The 16,645-nt window shown below is 38.8% G+C and overlaps 1 protein-coding gene across 1 annotated transcript in view; it reads right to left on the bottom strand.

Moving 5' to 3' along the window:
- Positions 1 to 16,645, bottom strand: part of COL4A3 (collagen type IV alpha 3 chain) — a 55,405-nt gene that overhangs the window by 15,070 nt on the left and 23,690 nt on the right. Inside the window, exons 17-37 of the mRNA XM_071437530.1 lie at positions 15,800 to 15,853; positions 15,380 to 15,421; positions 14,604 to 14,691; positions 14,219 to 14,254; positions 13,732 to 13,896; positions 13,443 to 13,535; positions 12,634 to 12,729; positions 12,213 to 12,283; positions 10,831 to 11,019; positions 9,792 to 9,960; positions 8,539 to 8,631; positions 7,940 to 8,044; positions 6,987 to 7,084; positions 5,726 to 5,876; positions 5,491 to 5,604; positions 4,543 to 4,710; positions 3,376 to 3,465; positions 2,658 to 2,792; positions 1,844 to 1,942; positions 707 to 796; positions 203 to 342 (exon numbers count right to left, since the gene is read on the bottom strand). Of these exons, the coding sequence (XP_071293631.1) occupies positions 203 to 342; positions 707 to 796; positions 1,844 to 1,942; positions 2,658 to 2,792; positions 3,376 to 3,465; positions 4,543 to 4,710; positions 5,491 to 5,604; positions 5,726 to 5,876; positions 6,987 to 7,084; positions 7,940 to 8,044; positions 8,539 to 8,631; positions 9,792 to 9,960; positions 10,831 to 11,019; positions 12,213 to 12,283; positions 12,634 to 12,729; positions 13,443 to 13,535; positions 13,732 to 13,896; positions 14,219 to 14,254; positions 14,604 to 14,691; positions 15,380 to 15,421; positions 15,800 to 15,853 (2,286 nt within the window). The remainder of the gene's footprint in view (positions 1 to 202; positions 343 to 706; positions 797 to 1,843; positions 1,943 to 2,657; positions 2,793 to 3,375; positions 3,466 to 4,542; positions 4,711 to 5,490; positions 5,605 to 5,725; positions 5,877 to 6,986; positions 7,085 to 7,939; positions 8,045 to 8,538; positions 8,632 to 9,791; positions 9,961 to 10,830; positions 11,020 to 12,212; positions 12,284 to 12,633; positions 12,730 to 13,442; positions 13,536 to 13,731; positions 13,897 to 14,218; positions 14,255 to 14,603; positions 14,692 to 15,379; positions 15,422 to 15,799; positions 15,854 to 16,645) is intronic.

The raw sequence follows: 16,645 nt of genomic DNA, 5'->3' as shown, positions 1-16,645 counted from the left end.
TCATCTTTATAAATAAGAAATTCTTACACAAATGAAGTGAAATACAATGGAAAAAACTCCTGAGTAATGACAATAGAATTTTCATATTTCTTACCACTAATAAATCAACTATTTCTGCAAACTCTGCAGCTCTTGCTTACATGTTCTGTTTCTATAGTCAAAGGCTCTGCCTAACAGGAAAGTTTTTCCCCTGCCTTTATACCTTTGGACCAGGTTCTCCTGGAGGCCCAGCAGATGGGTACCCAGGATCTCCTTTGTCACCTGGAAAGCCACCGTAGCCTGGTGGACCAGGGTCACCTGATGGTCCTGGAAAGCCTGGAGATCCTTTCTGGCCTTTTGGACCTGGAAAAATACCAATACTGATACCATTCTTAAAAGGATCATAATTGCATTTCACACTCCTTGTTTTGTGAGCTATTGCTTATATATACAGATATTAATTCTTCATTAAAGTAATTTAAACTGTGATTTTATTTCTAAAAGGAGGTTCTTCAATGTAACAATATATAAATGAAAGAATTTGGATAGAGAGGGAGAATTGCATTCTGCCAGTCAAGCAAATACTGGGGTGAAGATAAGTCTATAGGTACTAAAGAATAAATCCCAGTCTAAGAATTGTGTGGTGTGCTGACAGTAACAGCTCAGACCTGTGCAAACGCTTCTAAAGAGCTATATGAGTTTGTAATATGTCTTGAAAGAAAATGACCTGGAATTCCCATGTCCCCTTTGTCTCCAAGTGCACCAGGGAATCCTTGTCCTCCAGGAATCCCTGGAAGACCCATAAATCCCTTGGCTCCTGCAAGATGAAGAAATAAATGTCATGTTAGAACTGTTATGGATACAAAATCCTCTACCACACACCTTCTTTTAATGTATTACTATTTTATAGATAATCAACATGGAGCCTTTTGCCCCAGACATAGATAAAATTATCATTGTTTTCATAAAGCCAAGGAAATAACAAATACCTTATGTTTCAATGTTAAAATTAAGGTTTGTGACCACAGCACTTAGGGGCAGCCACTGCAACATATTTTAGCTGAATTTGATCAAGATCATGAATTTGTATTTATGCACTGGACTCTCCTTTTATTGCTTGCACTGCAGTTCAGTTTAGTTTTGTGCATGGAACAATCACATTATTACTTACTCATGATAGATTTCTCATGACTAGGATATAGTAAAAACTGAGTGTGACCTAAGCAATTTTCCCCTCACTCACTTATCTTGAGATTCATTTAGCTAAATTAGCACTCAGTTTAATGACTATATCCAGAATATCCAGATCATCTAGAATGTTCTGTGAACATTCTTTCTAAATGCCAGTCTGCCAATGCCTGACATTTTTAAAGCTACTTTTCACTGGAAATCTGTTAACTTTTGAAATACAAGTCAAATATATAAGTTTTGAAAAGGGAAGTATAATTAATCTGAAATTAAAAAAAAACCCTAAAATATTTTTTGTGCAAAATTGTAATATTTTAGAATTAATTTTTAAATAATATTGCAAATTCAGACTTTTTCCTTTTTAGAAATATTTATTTTTATGCATTGGTTTCATCGGCTTTTTGACTTTTTTTGTTATTCAGGATTTAATATTATTTTCTATTTGTCATCCTAAACAATGGTATAATACTTGAAAGAAAACAAAGAATGATTTGGTGATAGCTGCTATGACTTTCAAACTGCAGCTTTTGAAATTGCCCAGTTTCAGAATTCTCAGGAAAGCTTGAGAGTTAATAGAGAATGTAGTGCTGCTTCTGGAGCCAAGCTGGTGTGCCCTGGAGCAGCAGTACCTCCCTGGCCACATGGCACAGGGATTTTCAATTTACATATTCCATACCTGGTAGACCAGGCATTCCTTCAGACCCATCAACACCTGGTGGACCTTGCACACCAACGTCTCCTTTTTCTCCCCTCACACCCATTTGGCCTTGAACTCCTGAAATGAAGGTTCATTTACAAGATATTACAAAACATCATCTTAGAATACAACTTTTGTACAAAGTTTAACATTCTATAACTCTTTAAGCTAATGAAACAGAAGTGGAACATGGGATTTTCACTCTGAACACACATAAGCAAAACACAATCTCAAATTCAACACCTTCTGTATTTTTCATGTGGAGGCAATAGGAAGTTCCTGAAAGCTTCCATAGGAAAATACCAATAGAAAAAGCCAGATAGCATTAGTTAAGCATCTACAGCTCATATAGAGAGTCTACATTAATATTGCAAACAAAGGAGTTTTTCTGGCAGTCAAGTACTTCTGAGCAGATTTCATGTCTTTGCAATCCAGCCTCTGGTTGGTAGGTGCAGCCATTTCTGTGCTCACAGGATAATATAAATGTAAAAACATAAATGTATAGCATATATGTATAGAAGCCTCCTAGTACTACTGATATATTATTTAGCATTAAAATAAGAGCTTTTTAAATGAATTAAGAATTACTAAAATTGAGCTGAATATTCAATGTAATATCCAACTATTCCATAAATAAGAAGGCAGTTCTAGTGTTTAGCAATAATTATTTCAAAACAATGTGAGTACTCTCAGCAGTAGTGTCAGTTTATTCCATATTTTAGAGTCCACTGAAACTGCCAAACAGATGACAACCCTGGCTAGTTTTAATGACAGAACAATGAATATGCTGTACCTTTAAAACCTCGTTCTCCTTTGTCCCCAATACCAACCAAGGTCTCAGATGGTCCAGGAAAACCTTTATCACCTGGTTCACCTTTTTCTCCAAGAAATCCTTTTCTTCCCTTTATTCCTGGGGAGCCAGGAGAACCTGCAAGAAAATAGAATGAAACATTCAGGAGACCTGACTAGATGATATAATAAAGCAAAGCAGATAATGCCAATCTTCAAGAGCAATTGTATTTTACCTATGTAAATATGCATAGCAAAACAACCTAAACTAGCTTCTTAACTGCTCCAATCATCAATAAAACACCTACAAGTACAGATTACTTGTAGCAAGTAATGCTTGTCTTTCCAGCAAGACATAGAAATTATTTCTTATAGTGAATAAACACACAATCTTGTGCCTGTTAAGTAAATATAATAATGGTATCCACACAGTAGGGGAAAAAACAGCAAAAAGGCTCTCTGCTCTTTATTGAGCAAATCACCAGCCACTTAAAAAATGAAAAAGAAAAGGTGGCAAGTCAAAACTGCTAAAAAATATGATATTATTCAGTCTGCAGACGGCACATATACAGAAAGCAGATTTACCAAGACTCAAAGAAATTCCAGTACAACATCTGTACTCAGGAGTGATAATACACACAAAAATGGATCACAAGAATAACTTGAGCATTGAAATTCCTGTATTCTAAGTGATAAGGAAGGCAGATAAAGTGGTCACTCACCTTGGATACCAGGGTTGCCTGGTCTTCCAACCATGCCAGGGGGTCCAGGAATTCCTAACAGTCCCATTACACCTGGATCTCCCCTTGCACCTGTGGAGTTGAAGCAATAGGAACATATTTGTTAGGATTAAATCAGTTAACTAGAACATTGCTTTAGAAAACTACACATACACCTGTCATCTCAGTGTTTAATTGCTTATTTTATTTTTTCTCCATTTCTGTAACTGCCCAAGCCAGTTTTCCCATCTCTAACTACAGGATCATGACTTATAACTCCCAAATTATCTAAGTTAGTAGCTGCAACAGCTCCTACCAATGAATTAAATAACTAACAGTAAGGATAATGCATTTGAGATACCCACACAGGGATGAGAGATCAGTCATGAGATGTGTGGGAATGACATTCCTTTCAGGCTCAGGAGTCAAAGACCAGCTGGGAAATAACAACTCCCTCAAATGCCACCACAAGTCTATGTTTGCATAACTGAGTCAAGTCCTACATGTTTATCAAAAGCTTTACAGATTCTCAATATAAAAAGGCATGTACCATCTCCTTCCCACAGTGTAATGATTTGATATTAAAGAAAAATCTTTGTTAGAAATAAGAAAGATTATATGACTGATATATTTTATTCTTCAAAACAAATTTCTACAGATTTCTGAAAGAAAAAACCAAACCAACCCTACAGGGACCACTTAGCTTACTTAAAGTTAGCTCTGGTTAGTGACAGAGCTTGATCTGACTCAACTCTGACTCTAGATCTGAGCTTATAAGAAAAAGAAGCTAGCATTACAAACTATTTGAAAAGGGATGCTGAGTAAGAACTAAACACTTTGCAATTCCATTGTGCTGGGGGAGTTGCTTTGATTATTAAATATCTCATGTCCTACTGCAAGGACATTCCTTCACAAAAACTAGATAAAACACTGTTCTCAGAAGACTATTATAATAAAATTCCACACTGTGTCAAGAGAGCTTCAAGATATGGTCATCCTTTAAGGAAGAAAGATTTATTAGTTTTTCATAAAAATCTCAAAGATAAATTAAAGGTGTTGATGGAAAAATATTGCAGCATCTTCAGTCTGGAAAAACAATACCTTTTTTGCAAAACACCTTTCTGCAAAGACTCAATTGCTAATCAAAACAAATACTTGGGGAAACCTTACCTGGCAAACCAGAGATTCCCGGCCTTCCAGATTGTCCCTTGGGACCAGGTAATCCTGTTTTTCCTTGAAGACCTATTAATCCAGGTTCCCCAGGCTTTCCATAGGTTCCTGGGATACTCAAACCAGGAGCACCTAGGTTTCCTTTTGAACCTTGTAAACCTCTTCCTCCTAAGAAAAGTACAGGACAGTGTAGTATGGTAGATCTGTCTGAAAAACAAACCTTCATCTCTATCTTTACGTCATAAGCATGAAACTCTTCTTGAACTCTGCCTGTTTGAGGCTAAACGTGAGATCTGTAAGGCAACAAATACATTCAGAAAATCTTATAAGGGCTGTAGGTTGGGATTTTTGAAAAGAATTTTTAAAAAGTGAGAGTAGACAAATCTGTTCTTTCCCAGAAAAAGAAGAAAAACTCAAATAAGAAAACCCCATCAACTTTGCATTCATTCCTTATAAAATTTTATTTTTTAAAATCCTTTTGAGATCATATATAGGAGAAGGAATGTGTTGTATATCTGAGTTTGGTTTTTTTTAAAAGAAAAACATATGCAGTACAGGCAGGTACTTTTGGGCAACCTAAATTCTTGTCCTACCTAGTTGAGCTCTTCCTTTCACTTATTTCTTTATCAATCCCATTGCACCACAGGATCTAAGTTCAGTCCCACAGGGGAGATGTGTCTGAAATATCTATCCCTTTTCCTAGGAATTTGGAACAGTTTGTGATTACTTATACTGGCCAATGGAATCTGGATCTTAATCCCTCTTCATCAGTGCATGTGCTTCCTCCCATCTACAGAAAGAGCATCTTTTAAATGAATTCATATTTTCTTGCATACTATTCCATAACCAATATCCAGAAACAACTTCAGCTCCCTAGGGCCATTGGAAGGCAGAAACAAAGCCCAGACTCACCCAGTCAAATGGCATTTTTGGGTCAGAAAGTCCTACCTGGTGGGCCTGTAGCTCCCTGGCCACCTGGCAAACCTGGCAGGCCAATAAGACATTCAGCAGGTTTCCCTGGAAAACCCGGGTCTCCAGGAGCTCCAGGTGAGCCACGATCTCCTAAAAGACATGAGAGTGGATTCACAGCCAAATTAAGTTTTAGGCTTTCAGTGAACCTTGTTTGACTTGATTTTCCTTAAAATAACATGCTGTGCTCCCTGAGCTTCTCTGGCAATATTACCTCTTAGGCCATCATCACCATCATGCCCAGGATGCCCTGGTAGGCCTGGGAGTCCTGGAAGTCCAACTTCACCTTTTGAGCCAGGACTGCCGAGAGCTCCTGGTGAACCCATTCTTCCTGGCTCTCCAGGAATAATCATGCCTGGCTCACCCTGCAACACAGAGAGAAATATGAACATTGAGATGCCTTCTGCAGCTGTGAATGGCTTTGAACATCTATCTGATAGTGGGGGTGAAGTTTGTGCAAATATAACTATTCCTTTATTTTTATGTAATAAAAATAATATATTATATTTATATCAAATTATTTATTTGAATGATCAAGGCTGACACCCAGATATGCCTCAGGATACTCAATCAGTTGTTGGGGTTTTTTCAAATCATTCTTCTGAACATTGTTGTCCATGAAGACTGCTTTTATCACAAATGTTTTAAGTGCGTTCCCTGACCAGAAACTTTGAATTAGTAGGTTTTTTTAGCTGACTGAACTGCTGGTTGTTTTGAGTACCAGCAAATCAATATGTTCATAAAGCAGATCCGTAGACCTGAGCTTATACCAATCACTAATGATATACTTGGACCACAGAGGCCACTTCATATCCAGGTGTTCTGTTGCATCAAGTACAGATTAAAAAATTAAAAAAAATTCACAACCTCAACTGCCTTCCTTTGTCATGTCAGAAAAACACACAAAAGAATGACATACTGGTACAAACGGACAAAGAAATGCCATATGTTCAAATAATTTAGGTGTGAATATTTTGTTCAAAACTTGAATCCTAATTACAGATTAGTCAAGAATCAGTAGATTAGCTTCTGTTAATCAGCAAGAATGGGTGCAGTATTACCTCCAACCTTCTTTCTTCATGCTTCAATTTAACAGAGCATTTGTTTAAATGAGATACATACTTGCTTGTCAATTACCTCCATCAAATATATGCTTAATTGGATTTCTGAACAGGCATCTTTTCTGCAGCTGTGGCCTTAATTTTTTTGCTTTAAGCAATGCAATATCCTCCTTGTGGTCTGAAAGCTGAAGTAGGAAAACATCCCAAACACTTGGAATTCTGAAATCTTGTATTTGGATCAAAAATTTTGGCTTGAGCCTCTTTTTATAGAAAGAATTTAATTTTATAGTTTGTGCATGATTAGTCAAAACTGAAGGAATTCCCCTATTCCTTACAATTGCTAATTTATTTGCTCAGTATAAAATTGAATGAATGGGACCTATGGAAAAGCCTGTGCTGTATTTCTAACCAAACCTTTTGTCCTGGTTGTCCTAGGTTTCCAGCTCGGCCTGGATCTCCAATCTTTCCTTCACAACCTGGTGGCCCTCTGCCTCCTGCAAGTCCTTTATCTCCTGCAAAAGGAATTAAATGGCAGTACAGATGCTTTATTTTACAAAAGGGTCCTTGCATGTGTGCAGTTATGAGCCTCTGACACTAATGCAGCTTACATGAGCTGAAGGGAGGATCTTGATTTCAGTGCTAATGTGACACACGGCATCTTGTTACTTACATATTCACTCAAAATTGACTGAAACACTGCTTGTTAATTCACTGACTTGAAGCATGTCACCTTTTTTTTTTCTAAATGAAGGCATTCTGATGTTAGTTCACTGCTCTTCTCTTTAGCAAGCGGCTTGGTTCAAGTTTAAGTATCTGAGCTTTTTTTGTTAATTCATGTCCTTACAGGATTATGAGAATTTCCCAGTATTTCTAAGGTTCAAGGAGAGTTATAACTTTCCATGAGGAATGGCTAAATTTAAAGTATTGAAAATGCTTTCTATTACCTGCATATTAGGGCAGATATCGCATTGTACATAACCAAAATTGATTAAAAATAAAGTATTTTGGCACTTATACAGCTCTGTCTCTGTCACACATATCCAGGTAAAGAGAATCCATTTGAATAAAGTATAGCACTCAGATGAGATAGCTGCACCTGTTTGGACAATATTCCAGCAAGTATCAATGTCTTTAAAAGTATTTCCCTACTGTCAGCTTTAATACTTCATACTCTGAAATACCTCAAAATATTTCAAACTTGCCATTTCTAAGACTTCAGGCAGTAAATTACAGGACTGCTAAAAAGACATATCTGTTTGTTCATTGATTTTCTTTTTTTAACTTGCCAATTACTTTAAAGCGTACTTAATTTTTTTCTTTGTTTTTGGTTTTGTTTTTTTTTTTTAAGATCAAAAAGAGTATTTTACCTTTTGCACCTGGGTTCCCAGGAAACCCAAGCCCTGGAAAGCCTGTGTCACCTGTTGGTCCTGAATGTCCTGGATCACCTGGCTGACCTCTTGCTCCAACCCTACCTGCCCAAAGAAAATAAATAAACTTACTTTAATAAACTTGTGAATTATCTTACCAGAGAACACCAACTTGTAAGATTATGTGTGTTATAATTTACCATTATTAATAAGGACACAGCTGTAGATTATATTAGAATTTAGACACTATTTCTCCACTGCAGGTTTTCACAGTTGAAGTGCTCATTGCATTCACAGTGTCAAAGCATTTGAGTCTGTGAGTTAAGTTTTAATGCAATCTGGCCAAATTCCAGACTTCTAGAGACAGCTACATGCAGACATGAATCTTCCACTCTTGAAAGGTTCCAAACACACTTTATAGGGGTGAAACTTGAAACAGAAGCAACTATAAAAACAAACTACCATAAAACTGTAAAAAAACTGCCTGTGCTGTTCAGGACAGTTTTAAGGACTATTGTTCTACAAAACCCAAGCAAAGATGCCTTACGGTTAACCAGTCTCTGGTTTTAACTGTTTCACTGATTTAGTGCTGCACTCACCAGGCACTCCTGGGGGTCCGGGTAAACCATGTGGTCCTTGAGGTCCTGGCAGTGCAGGTAATGGAGCTGCCCTACTGGTCTCTCCTTTCAGACCTTCAGCAAATACATTATAAAATATTACAAATGCATATAGTTTGGTAATCCCAAGCATTTAAAAATATGAGTGATCCATCTACTCAGCTAAAAATGTAGTTGCCTACAGTTGCCATGTTTCTGAAACTCCAATGGATTTTTGAAAAGCCTTCACATCCTGACTTCATTAAGTAAAATCTTTTTATTGACACCTGCAGTCTTCCTCTCAGCCCTCCTGCAGTCTAGGGGAGATGCAGAAAAAGAAGCACAAAGCCACCAGGAAAGCGATACAACTGACAAGTGCTTAAATCTTCAACTCCATGTCATAAAGGCTCAATGGGCATTATCTTTAAGTAAACTCAGCCACTCAACTGAGTTCTTCCACTGGTAAGCTTTCAGCACTCAAAAATTATTATGCCCTTCACATTTAACCTGCTGACTTAGATTACACTAATGGTGAGGACTGGCTGGATACGTCATTAGTTATTGTTTCCTCAGAGAGGTCAGTCAAGCACTAGAACACATTGCCTAGAGATAAAGTGCTGTCTCTGCCCTTTGAGATTTTCAAGGACTAACTGGATAATGCCTTCAGTAAATTGGTCTGATCTCAGAGCTGTCCCTCTGCTGAGATGAAGTTCAGACTGCACAAAGTCCTTCAAACCTAAATTATCTTATCATCCCAAGACTTTTCTACCATCTTCGGTGGAGCCCAAAGTGGGGACAGTGTTCTAGAAGTCCCATGGCAAGGAGCGGTTTCCCATGATTCACATTCAAAGCAGCCTTGGGCGAGGGCTGGTTCCAAGGAAGAAACTGTGGAGCAAGCCATGTCTTGGCAGTTTTGTGTTCCCCTTGGGATGCCTTTCACACTGCAGTGTGCCTGGAGCTCTGGGCTTTGTGGTTTTTGGAATGCTAACTCTAGGCATAAGCCCAATCCTAGGTAAGGGAGTAAAAGGCATATGGGGGTGAGGCTGGTGGCAAGTTGAAATGGGGAGGGAGCCATGTTGTGGCTGGTCTTTGCTCCCCTTGGCATGTGTTTTTAGCTGCAGTGTCTGGAGCTCTGGGTTTTTGTAGCTGTGTTCCCAAATTAGTAAATCATTTCTTTGATTTCAATCTATCTCTCCAGTTTTAATCTAGTACTCCCTAACATAGGTAAAATGCAGTAAAATAGCAAAGTTACTAACCTGCTTCTCCAGGTAATCCAGGTGGTCCAGGTATTCCTTTAGAGCCTTTAAAACCTCTTACTCCTTGTGGTCCATAACCTGCCAGTCCAGGAAGCCCCATTTCTCCAGGAAGCCCAATTCCACCAGGCAATCCAGGTAGTCCTCTATCTCCTTTTGCTCCAGCCAATCCCTAATGGTTACACATGTATACCAAGAATTACTTCCTTTCCACACCAGCTTTCTTAACAAAATTCCCATTTCTCTGACTATAATCTTGTATTATTTTACTAACAGTGTAACTCTGATAATTTCAGAAAAAAAAAATTCCTCTGATTTACTTGTGATTAAATGAATATAATTTTGAATATCAATGGTTACAGAGAGATGGCTAATAAGAGTGAAATACTACAAATAAATACAATTGCCTGACTTTTTTCCAATCACTGTGTTGTTGCACTGTACACTTTCCTTCTGTTTTAAAACACATTTAGCAAAAATCCAAACCCACATCAGCTCTGCTTCTCCTTGAATTCTGTGGATTCACGTTTAGAGACATTTATATCTGACACATGTTAACAGTTTCTCAGCCAACATAACACAACAATAATTATTAGGGTTTTTTCTGCTGAGCTCTTTCCTAACAATTCTAGTTTTATGGTCAGTTCTCACTGAAGATTAATCCATAAAGACTGAACAGGAAGTACTTGAATTATTAAGCATTATAAGTAGTCAGGAAAATGCTTTCTAAAAAGATTTTATCCATCATTGAAATCCAACAAAATGCTCAAGTATCAATATCCAAACTAAAATCTCACTAGACTGCTGAGGTTTTTCAGCAATTTGTACCTATACTGGCCTCATCTCTCTCTGGTATTACATCAGAATATTTCCTCTCATTCTTTCATGTATATTGGTTGTTAGAGTTGAGGACAGTACCCTCAGTCAGGTAGGGGATATTCAGCTGGAATATCTGTGTGGATTAAACAGATTGTCGTACAAAATAAAATACAGACTTAGGTTTCCATGACTTCCATATTAATTGCAAAAAGTGCACACCCACCTCTTCACCTTTAGAACCTTTGGATCCTTTAGAGCCAGGTCTTCCCAGAAATCCACTTGAACCTCTTCTTCCTTTTTCTCCCCTGGCTCCTGGATCTCCTTGCTCACCTTTTGGCCCTTCTGGATGTACATATCTTGGTTCACCTTTTGATCCTTTACGACCTTGATCTCCTCTAAAACCTGGAGGTCCCTAGGATGGAGTTGTCAAAAGAATTTCAGTGCTAGATGTATGACATCTGTTTTCAAGTTTTCTTTTTTTGTTTTAGAATTAAATACCTCAGAGGGGTTCTCCCAATTCTAATTTTTATGTTCTGTGATAGCATAGTTCAATAAATAGGGTTTTGGGGGTTTTTGTCTTTTCTTTTTCTCCTGCTTTTACTTTTGACAAGACTACCACTTCGTTTATGCTACTACAAACAGGAATAATGTAGTATAATTGAATGAGTAAAACCACGGCACAAAAAGAAGGACTTTAGTGCTGCACTCACTAGAGATTTCTCTTCCACATTGGAATATTTCCCCAGGGACACTCTGAATGCCATAGTTGGTTCTGCTCATAGTTAACTTCCCTCTCTTCCTTCTCTCCCCCACAGGTTACAAAGTGGGTACACTACCCCAGCTGAAAGCACACTGGGCTCAAGTGATCTTGGGCTCATGAGCTCTGAGGGGGTTTCTGGCAAAGCATGTTAGCAGACTCATTCTGCATCTGTACAGCAACCACCACAATGAATACTTGTGCATGATTTTTTTCTTGGACAGCACTGGCTGTACTTTCCCATAAATAATTACTACTATAGGCACAAGTTAGCACAACCAAATGACATGTGTGTGGCAGCAAGTGGCGGACTTCCCTCTTCATAACCCTTCCCTCAAGGGAGTGTCCTCTGCACCCCTGAAGAGGGTATGATGAGAAGCAAGTTTCTCTGCACAGCTGGGGCTTTAGCAACTCCTGAGTATGCAGGAAACAAGAGAAGTAAGAAGTCTGACAAAGATCACAGCACACAAAAATCCACATATGCTTTACAGCCACTGCCATGACTATTGAATTACATAAAGGAATAGAAGGTAATTATAGACTACCCATACCAGACAGAACAAGCAGCCTCAGCACCATGAAGTGCAGCACAGGTTAATTACACAGGTATTTATTTACCTGCCTCACTGCCTGGGCTAACTTGCTGCACTGAGCAACCAGGCTCATGTAAAGCTGTGTGAGCCATACATCACATTCTCAGCCTTGCCTCCCATGCTGACACATTCATTACTACAGGAAAAAAACCTGTTGAGATCACCCAGTATGACACTGCACATAGCACTAGCCATGAGGTTTCTCTGAAATAATTCTTGTGGGATCTGAATATTAATCTGAAAAGCCAGTCTTACTTGAGCCCCTGGAAGCCCTGGTGTTCCTGGAGAACCTGGAGAACCTTTTGGACCTGTTGTTCCTTCTCTACCTGCAAAAGAATCAGTATATATTTTGTAAAGAAAAATGAAAACAAAGACATGGATTTTGACAAGCTCCAATAACTGCACCCAGTATTCAATGTTTCTATTGTTACATTGACTACTCATCATAGACTGAGCTGGCTTGAGGCTGCACCTAAAGCCTATCAGCACTTTGAGTTCCCATCTTTCAGGGCTTGTGCTCATGTCAGCAGAGCGAGCTGCCCCAGGCTCTCACACTCACCACCACCTCAGGGTTAGTTCAAGGACTGCAGGCTGCAGACATGCCCACACCTGATTCTCATGTTAAAAACAAAATCATTTGTACTCCTACTATCCTGTTAGGAACAAGATAATTTACCAGGCATGCCATCCTGACCACGAGGCCCAGGAGAACCAGGAAGACCAGGCATTCCCGGAATGTAGCTACAATCAGTACACACACGAGCATCATCACCTAGAATGAAAATATATCATTAGTTGCTCCACAGCAAATAATTTTCAAGGTTAACTTATGTGCTACTTACTTTGTTATAGCTAACACTTCTTGGCCAGGAGTGGTAGAATCATGGCCTTAATTTTGTTGGAAGATCACTTCTAACACAGTACTAAATTACCTGTGGTCAGAAAGTCAATCAGAACTGACTGCAATTAATTGAAGGGACAGAAACATTTGGTTTAAATTTCTTGATTTTTTCAAGTCAAATTTTAGCAAACAATTTAGATACAGTCACTTTACTGATAAGCCAGATTCTAAGAGTATGTAAGGGACATATGCTTCCAAGTAACAGAGCTCTGCAACACTCAGGGTCATTCTAATGACAAGCAAAGGGCAAAGAGATTCAGCAGCTCCTGTGGGTGGAAGTTGCAGCATCTTTCAGAGATGAAATGTCAGCAAGAACATAACAGAGTACAAAGCTCCACCAGTCTGTAGTAACTGCTTCCAGTGAAGACAGTTCTGTACAACTGTGCAGCACTGGCACATCACTGCTCTTTCAGTTGATGTAAGGGGAGGAAGACATCTCACTGTCCCTAATGAATGATCTTAAAACTCAAAGTCTGAAAATGATTTGAAAGGTAAATTAAATTTTAAAAAATCTAATGAGAATCCATGAGGATTACTAGATTGTACCTACTTCTACTTCTGAGTGACAGTTATCTGAAACTGACCTCTCATGCCAGTATCTCCTGGAGGTCCTGGAGGTCCTGTACACCCTGGCTCTCCAGGAAGTCCTGGCAGGCCAGTTCCAAATGTTACTCTACCTGTTAATGAGATGAGCATGGCACCATTACATCACAGATTATTCAGACAATTCTCTACTTGCTAAGGGAGAAAAAGGTTGCAGAGATGAGCTCGAAACAGTATTCTGATCCCTATGGGTCCCTTCCAACTTGAGATACTCAACAATTCATTTAAAAGAGAGAGCTACCCATAAAAAACACCTGCAACTAGAAGTACCTGGTTCTCCTGGAGGACCTGGCAATCCAACAGAACCAGGCCTGCCAGTAATACCAGGCAGTCCTGGAGGGCCTACTATACACAAGCCAGTTTGTCCTCTCTCTCCTTTTGTTCCTTTTGGCCCAGGAAATCCTGGGGGACCTCTCATACCAGGTCTTGACACACCTAACCAAAGGGGAAAAAATAAAAAAAAAACAGAGTTAAAGAAGAAATGGCATTTTAAAGCAAAGTACTCTATGGAATGAGTGACAGACAAACACACCAAGTTCATCTCACAAATAGTTTTTATCTTGAAATATATTAATCCAAGTGAGAATCTACAAACATTTTAAAATTATCTTTACCTGAGTACTTGACCCACCAAAGCTCTTGCATGACAATTTTTTAGCACTTAGAGATATTCTTAAAGTCACCTGAAATTAACATTTGACAAAGCTGATTCAGTGTAACAGACAGGAATAACAATGTATTTTATTATTGCAAATACCTGGTCTTCCAGCAGCTCCAGGAGGACCCTGTGGCCCTGCAAAAGCAAGGTATTAAAAACTTGAGTTAAACCACTCTATACTCTACAAAGTCACTGTTCAATAGCATTGAATACAAACTTTAATCCTTTGCATTTTAAGCTTAAAATTTAAAATAAGAATCTGGTTTTGCTTGAGTAGGCATCTACCACTCATGCAACTATTGCATACTGGCAATTATTTTCAAGGGTAAACAATGTTAAAAATCAGTCTCAGGATACATTTCAAGTCAGCAATTACAAGGAAATATTCTTGTAAAGGCAGAAGGTTGCTGAAGATGTAGTCTGCAATAAGCTCTTTGAGTGGACTGTTTTTACTAGAAGATTGTAATCTTGATATCCCACTCACCAGGCATGCCACGTTGACCTTTTGGTCCTGGAGGTCCAGGGGGTCCCTCATCCCCTTTTTCACCAACCACATAATCATAATACTCCGTCTCAGGAGAAAGGTGGCAAGAAAAGAAAGAGTTGCAGGAATTAAGAGAGAAGCACAGTACCTCAAGCTGAACACTTGATTAAAGCAATGTTTTGATCTCATTCTAATTTTGATGCTCTGACACCACAAGATCTTATTAATTACAAGCAACCAGAAACAAAATCAAAATTGTTATTAGCAGCAGTGTTTTTTTAGTACTCTGTCAATATCACAAACACTTCAGCTTTTTACAAAGCTATTTCTCCTGAACAATTTAGGCAGAAGGTTTCTATTAGGTGCACATGGGGCCTTTAGGAAAGCCAGTAGGGAGACAGCATGACTAGACAGGGAAACAGCACTCATACCAACTTGCTTTCTTGAAAAAGAGTTCTAAGATTAAGGCCCCCTGTTCTGGAAGTGATTAGAAATTGATTTAAATATTAACTCCTGTGAAATTTTGTAGCTGTTCTTTGACAGTTCAATCTCCTGCCAAAAGTGCTGGATTCAGGTGATGTCTACCAAGGCACAGATACTGTATGCAATTCCATATGAAAGAAGATCTCTTCTGTGTGAGAATCACAGCAATATCAGTACTTTGAGAAAGCCATGCCTGATTAGAGCATCACAGGACATCCATTATTGCCTCATGCAAACAATTTGGATTTTTCTTATTATAAGGGTTTAGAAAAATGAAGGTAATTTATACTTACTTGACCACAAGCTCCAGGTGGACCAGGGTTTCCTTTCATCCCCTTCATCAGAGAACAGAGATAGGGTTTTTTTATTAAAAACAATATATGGAATAACATTTACCTGCTGTTACTTCAGTACATTGCTCAAAACTTTAAAGAAAAACAACTGTTCCTGACCAGTCTGTCATGACCCTGTCTCTTCCTTACAAAGCTATTCAGCTGCATACACCAAAACCTACAGGACTCATCAGCAGACAGATGGACACCAGTTCAAACACATGGTTTGTTACAGCTGATCCATTCCCTATTCCATGATACCCTTACTTGTCATCTCTTAGGCCAAGTGAGACATATTATTTACACAGTGATAAATAATAACCTCCAAACATACCCTAAAACCTCATTCTCAAAAGCAGTAACAAAAGAATTGGACAATACCTTGGCTCCTTGCCTTCCAGCCAGTCCTGGCTTGCCCTGTTCACCCTTTTGTCCCTGCAGGTGATAGTACACAATTTTATAAGGATATAATCTTATAATTTTATAATCTTTTAGCACTGACAACAGGAAGATCTAAAATGTAAAGCTTTAATCTTTCATGGTGATGGCAAAGTGAATGCAATTTGCTCAGGAGAAGAAACTGCAGTGAAAGACCCAGTTTGAGGTACAGCTCCACGTCTGTAGGAAAAGCTGCAAGTGCCCCATCCAAACCTGCATTTATTACAGCACACTAACAGTCCCAAGGGAAGCTGCTCTGCATGGCACAAGTGTAGGAGTCTCTGATCTGTTCTCCCTCTGCAAATTATTTCTGAAGGGGAAAAACTGAGCACAATGCAAGACTCCCACTCTATACCCTCCGCCCAGAAGTCGCTCAGTCTGTGGGATGGGGCTGACCTCAAGAGGTATCAGCAGCACCAGGAGGGACAACAGTGCAGACTAAGGCACTCTGCAAGTGAATAAAGGCAAGAGAGAGGGACTTCTTGGAGACTCATGCAGTTGAATGAACTGCTAGTGGGTAAAGCTGAAATGGGAACAGAGCAATGACACAATTTTCTTTTTGTTAGCTGAGGCAGTGGAGCTTTGTGGTCTGTCATTCAGTATTCTTTGTCAGACTGGAATGTGTTTAGACTTCCTGTGAAGGTCATTTTAGCATGACAAAGATGATGTTATAGTAAGATACATGTGCAATGGACTATTCTGGCAGTAAGAATTTTGATAAGATATTTAAAAGGTCACTGCAACTCTTATGATGTTGTGAAAGTAGAGCTGAAGTAAAAAAGAACAGAT

This window comes from Agelaius tricolor, unplaced genomic scaffold, assembly GCF_023055355.1.
Source record: "Agelaius tricolor isolate 1412-34295 unplaced genomic scaffold, bAgeTri1.0.p SCAF_12, whole genome shotgun sequence".
NCBI classification, from domain to species: Eukaryota; Metazoa; Chordata; class Aves; order Passeriformes; family Icteridae; genus Agelaius; species Agelaius tricolor.
This window is presented reverse-complemented; position numbering and strand designations above follow the sequence as displayed.